We start from the raw sequence: 6,000 nt of genomic DNA on the forward strand, positions 1-6,000 counted from the left end.
GAATTGAATTTCATTGAATTGAATTTCATTTACCAGCTACATAACATTAATTAAACAAAACAAATTTTAATTAAAAGAGGTTACGCCTGGACGGACCCTTGAAGAGACTAGAGCCTCATCTAGCAAGAACCCGGTATAATATTTACGAAAACCAACTGAAGTTACAGGAAGTCAAAAAAAAAATAAATTGAACACTTCATAGCTATCCTGAATATATAGGTAAGTAAAGGATCTTAAAAAAATTCTGAGCTGATCTGGAGTCAGTTCTCTTATGCTTTCAGGAATAAAATTATTTTCTTGCGCGAAATTGTACGCTACGATAACTTTGATCCGCAGTGAATTTTTAATGTTTTTTGAATTGGGTATAGGTAAAAAATTGTGCGAGACTCTTCTTGTTTCACGATGGTTTCTGAGCAAATATAATTTGAAATAGGCTGAATCAGGTTTTCTGAGTTCGTCGAACATAAACTTGAAAATATTATTAGCAAAAAGTTCATAAACGGTAAGAAGATGATATTTTGTCTTGATATTCTTAATCGCATCCTTTTTTTTCGTTTCAAGAAAATGGCCCTACATATTCTTTTTTGCATCTTAAAAATTTCGTCAAAATGTGTCTTATTAGTGCTTCCGTATATTAAAGGACCAAATTCTTTTGTGTAATTCACATGGGCATTGTAAAAAGTTAACATTTGATTTTTAGTGAAATAATTTCTTGCCTTAAAGGCAACGCCCGAAAATTTGCTAACTTTTATACCTTTTTTTACAGTGGTACAAAAATTTCAACGATACGTCAATATTAAAACCCAAACATTTACATTCATCTTTGGTTTGAACGTTTTTGAAAACACCGTTTAGGTATTTAGCTTTTTTGTTGCGGCCAAAAAGCATCAGCATGCATTTGTTTTCATTGATGGTTAAACACTTCAGATCAAACCATTTCTTAAGATTTTTTACATCGGAGGATAATTTAACATTTTCATTAACTGAGCACAAAGTTATGGTAGTATCTTCTGCATACAAATCTACTTCCGAGTTCGAGCAGCATTGGGGCCTTATTGGGGCCATGTCATTGTTGTATATTAGAAAGAAAGTTGTCCCTAATATTGATCCCCGCAGTACGCTGTAATTAGGATCAATGGAGTTTGACGTCTTTTTGTTCAAAAAACATATTGTGATCTGCCAGAGAAAAAATTTTTAAATGAATCAAGTGTTTTTCATCTAAAACCATATTTTTCTAGCTTTGAAATCAAAATTTGATGGTTGACTGTGTCAAAAGCTTTTTTAAATCAATGAATAATGACAAACCAGATAGTTTTTGTTCTAGTGCCTCAGAGATGAATTCAGTGAACTTTATTAATGCATTGCTGTACGATTTTTTGGTTGGAATCCGCTCTGCTTTGGGGTTAAACTTCTATGTCTGCCAACAAAACTCATAATTCTTCCTTTGATCAAACTTACAACAATTTTGGAAATCGAAGTTAACAGACTAATGGGACTGTAGTTCTCAGGGTCAATTTTACTGCCCTCCTTGTACAAAGGAATCACTTTTGCTTTTTTAAATGGTGAGGTGAAATATCCTTTTTCAAAACAGGTGTTAAAAACATTGCATAAGTAATCACATATTACCGGTAATGAAATCTTAACAATTTCGCTGTTTGACCCATCATGATCAGCAGAAATTTGTTTTTCAGACACCAGAAAATTTTACGTAGTTCACTTGATAATGTGGAAAGAAAACGCAGCTCTGTTCAACTCTTTTGATTTTACTGTTCTCTATAGAAGGAGATTTAAATGACCGAGACAGATTTTTGCCAATTTTTGCAAAAAAATTGTTCAGAATATTTGGTACAACGTTACATATGTTGCCTTTTTTCTTGTTGCAAATTGTTTGATATGCCTGAAACAAGCTTTTTTCGTTTTATCAGCTCCAACCAAGGCATTATAAAATTTCCTTTTCTCAACGTAATTATATTTCTCTGCTTTTTGCAACTTGAACAGTTTTCATCAGTTTTTTCTTACATCCAATTTTTAAAAAGCTGATTTTGTTTATGTATCTGGGATATTATTTTCTTATTGTACCATGTCGCTGTTTTTCGCGATTTCTTCCAAGGTGCAAATCGATCCAATAATGTATTCATAACATTAACCAACGCAGATATCCTGTTTTCAACATTCATGTCTGGATTTTTTTCAAATATTTGCAATTCAGTTTATAAGCAGAACAATTAATTTGAACAAGTTTGTTCTTTTTTCAATTTTCCAAGACCACAAAATTTATGTGTGAAACAGTTTTTCGTCTCCATTTCGTCATTCCATAACAGTAGAACTGTAAAATGATCACTAAGGCACGTTTTGATTGTAATAGTTTTATGATGCTCTCTCACAAGGAAATGATCGAGACGAGACAACTTTCTCTAGTTTCAGCAACGCGGGTTGGTATTCCAATAAGCACCTTAAAGCGGAAATTTTTCATCAATAGTTCACATTTGAAAACAGTTTTACACTTTGACAAAATATCTATGCTGAAGTCACGACAAATACAATGATTTTTGATATTGGACGTATATTGTATTAAGTCTTCGAACTCTCAAAACTCTTGTTTGGTGGTCTGTAAATAACTGTAAAAAAAACTTGTTGTCTTTTTCCGTTTTAATTGTAGTTTTTTTCAAAAGATGTAGTTATTGGCATTTGGATTTTTTCAAAGCTGATTTCAGATTTCACCAACAAAGCCATACCTCCTCCTTTTTTCCAGTTCTTGACTCAACTACTATTTCATAACCTAGTATATTCCCAGGTTATAGTTTTCGTTAAGCCTTGTTTCACTTAGAGTAATTAGCCTAGGTTGTTTTTGAAAGTTTTTAAGAAAACAGTTGAGCTGGTCATGATGGGATTTTAAGGACTGTATGTTAAGGGATAGTATACAAGGATTACCTATCGCCTGTAATTCGTTTTTGAAAACGTACTCCCCTATAATTTATCAAAAGTTTTAAGTTAGAGTTTGCACATTCTTGTTCCCTCGCTGCCCCATCCACAGTATCATTAACATCCTCGGAACATAGAGCCATGTTACTGCTTCTCGGCGTAGCTGATAGATCAAACTGTACTTTCTTGCAATTAACTGGGTCGTCAGGTGAATCCCGCTTATGTTTTCTTGAGTGTTTATTGTTTGTAGTCTTTTTCTCAAAAGGGTTCAAATTTTGTTTTCAGTTTTTCGTCTATATGATTAGGTGAATCAACTTGAAGTGTACTGTCGCTTCTTACAAAACCCCCGCAACTGAAGTTTCCCGTTTCTTAATTGCACAATTTTTGAGCTCGTCAACCGCCTTTATACTATTTACAGCACAGGAGTTGTAGTTACCATTTAAATTATTTCCAAAAACTTTTACTTGGCAGTTCCATCTTGTTGTAATGAACCCAATTTAATTGCACTTGTTCACATTTTCAGCATCTTTGGGGGGAGCCTCTCATAGATAATTAATTTTTTACCCCCGTTTAATTTATCCGATAATTTTATTCGCCGGCTGAAGATAAGATCCTTATCGTCGAAATAAAAAAATTTTACAACTATTGGGTTCATTCCGTTTTTAAAAGGCTTCAAGAGATGGCATGCCTTGATTCCATCAGGCGTAATTTGATAATTGAAGTAAGGGTAAATTGCTTTGCAAACATCATAAAAGAAGTTTTTGCTAAATGGGTTAATTGGGAAGTTTTTGAAAATCAAGCAGTCTTTGCTTGAGTATTTTCTTGGGCCGACATACAATTTTGAAGCTCATCAACGTTTTTTTTTTCAGTATACGAATGGTATCTACTTGACATTTAACTGTTTGCTCAAGTGATGTAATTCTGATCATAATTTCTTTAACTAATTTAGTCATTTCGCATATTTCGGTTGACCCATTTGCATTAACAGGATCTGAATTAGCCATTTTGCATGCAGAAGGTATATTTGAAGACAATAGTATGGCCTTGAAAATCGAACGATGAAAAAGAAAAGCGAATTTGAAAGCAGCGAGAAAGATCCAACTGATCGCTAGCTGCTCGTTTGTCTGTCTGTTGACAAATGTCTGTTGTCGACAAAATTAACAAATAAGTGCTTCCGCTTTGAACACCGTAAAAAGTAGACACGATTGAAAAGATTAATTTTGTTGGTAGAAAACTTTTTGTTGATATAGATTTTTAAGAGAAAAATTGAAAAGAGTGTTTTAGAAATTTTAGCCTACAATTCTGGAAAATAAATCAATCCACCAGTAGACCCGTATATTGCCAAAAACGAGTTGAGGTTTTTTTTAAATCTTTAACGCAGTGGCTTAAAAACGGGAGAAACTTATGGATCATGCAGGTTGAAAAGGGGATTTCCGAACACAGGTTACACAGCTTTTTTGGAAATCTCTTGTTAAAGTATCGATTTTTGTCCCTTTTATTCATATGACTACAGTACATTACGCAACCGTTTATTGTAAATAATGCTTTTGATAGAGCATTATTTCTACTGATGAATCTCCGGGTCGAGACAGAGTGGATACCTTGTAAGATCTCACAAGATTCTACCAAATTATGTTTAACTTGTAAGATCTGCTAAAGGTTTTCTGTGCATGTAGAGGTTTATATAAAATACATTCAATATGTTGAGGTCAAGGTCGATCTTGACGTAAAATTTTTCTCAACTTCTTGAAAATAACAATAATAAGATCGGAATATGAAACATACATTATTGTTCATATCCTCAATGTGTTCTGTCTCATAGTGCTCGCTTTCCACTATCTCCTGGCTGATCTTCCCCAACTGGACCATCATCTCCTTCTGTGGAACAAACTTGGACTGGAACTGCGAATCCAGTCTAGCTATTAAAGACTCAACTGTCTCCACCGAATCGCCCAGATCGTCAGAGTCTAGCACTTCCTGAAAAAAAAACAGCAATAGACGTATATTCTGGGCAATTCTTTGTCCGCCCTTACCTAATTGTAGCTGTAACTTTTAAAAGTTACAGTCACATTAAGGTAACAGGTGGGTTGTGTGTAAGTGGGCGGAGAGGGATGCTGCTTAATTAAGCCCTACCCCTCCCCACCCACCGATAAACCACCTATCCCACTAACTGTGCTAATCAGAAAAGGGGAGGGAGGCAGAATAGCTGCGAATACTGTAGTCCACATTCACAGTATCAAGTATTTATTTAGCTTAGGTACGGTTAATAAGGCTTGATTGGATTTTCGCTCCCTTTTTTTAAAAAAAAAGAAACGTGAACGGAGATGATTTTAATGTAAAATGTAATTTTATGGTTAAATTCAATTGTTATCAATGAACTAAGTGTTAGTTGGTGTCACTGACATCAAACTTGTTGAATGCGTCCTGGCACTGGTCAATATCCAGTCTGAGTTGAAGATAGTCTAGACATTGCTGGTATTTGATCTTCCGCTCATTCAGGAACTCTTCCAGAGAATCACACAAAGAGATCAGTTTGTCTTTCTGAAATAAAAAACTCAATTGGGGAAAAATCATTACTACTTTAATTGAGAAAAACTTAACCATTTTAAGGACTGATTAATAGGTAGTTTTCAGATTAACTGGAAAAAAATGTAACTTATAAACAAAAGAACAAATATCATCACGATTTTCTTTGCAAAGACTTTTCAGTTGTACACTGGACTAGAAAATCCAAGTGGTGTTATAATCATTTATCACTAGCGCATTATTTCGTTTTAAATTTTACCTGGCAGGAATATATCTCGTTAAGATTAATTTGTTCCACGATTTTCGAAGTTCATAGAAATTAATTGACCTTTCAACTTGATTGCTGATAACAACGTTGATATGGTCCTTTAGAACTAAACCTAAAAATTTCATCAAATCAGTTTCCAAACAGCAATCGGTATTGATTAGTAAACTGACCATTTTGGTGACTTCCTCTGTCTCGGGGTGTTCCTGTTCTATCATCTGATTGGCCAGATCTGTGCACTTCACTATGTCTTTCTTCTCTGTTGCAAAATCCCTCTGCAACACGGC

At 34.3% G+C, this 6,000-nt stretch overlaps 1 protein-coding gene across 1 annotated transcript in view; it reads right to left on the reverse strand.

The window, feature by feature from the left end:
• LOC142354145 (spectrin alpha chain, non-erythrocytic 1-like) overlaps positions 1 to 6,000 on the reverse strand; it is a 201,999-nt gene that overhangs the window by 165,471 nt on the left and 30,528 nt on the right. Inside the window, exons 4-6 of the mRNA XM_075406411.1 lie at positions 5,887 to 5,988; positions 5,326 to 5,463; positions 4,708 to 4,899 (exon numbers count right to left, since the gene is read on the reverse strand). Of these exons, the coding sequence (XP_075262526.1) occupies positions 4,708 to 4,899; positions 5,326 to 5,463; positions 5,887 to 5,988 (432 nt within the window). The remainder of the gene's footprint in view (positions 1 to 4,707; positions 4,900 to 5,325; positions 5,464 to 5,886; positions 5,989 to 6,000) is intronic.

Source organism: Convolutriloba macropyga, chromosome 15 (genome assembly GCF_964194025.1).
Source record: "Convolutriloba macropyga chromosome 15, txConMacr16.3, whole genome shotgun sequence".
In the NCBI taxonomy this organism is placed as follows: Eukaryota; Metazoa; Xenacoelomorpha; order Acoela; family Convolutidae; genus Convolutriloba; species Convolutriloba macropyga.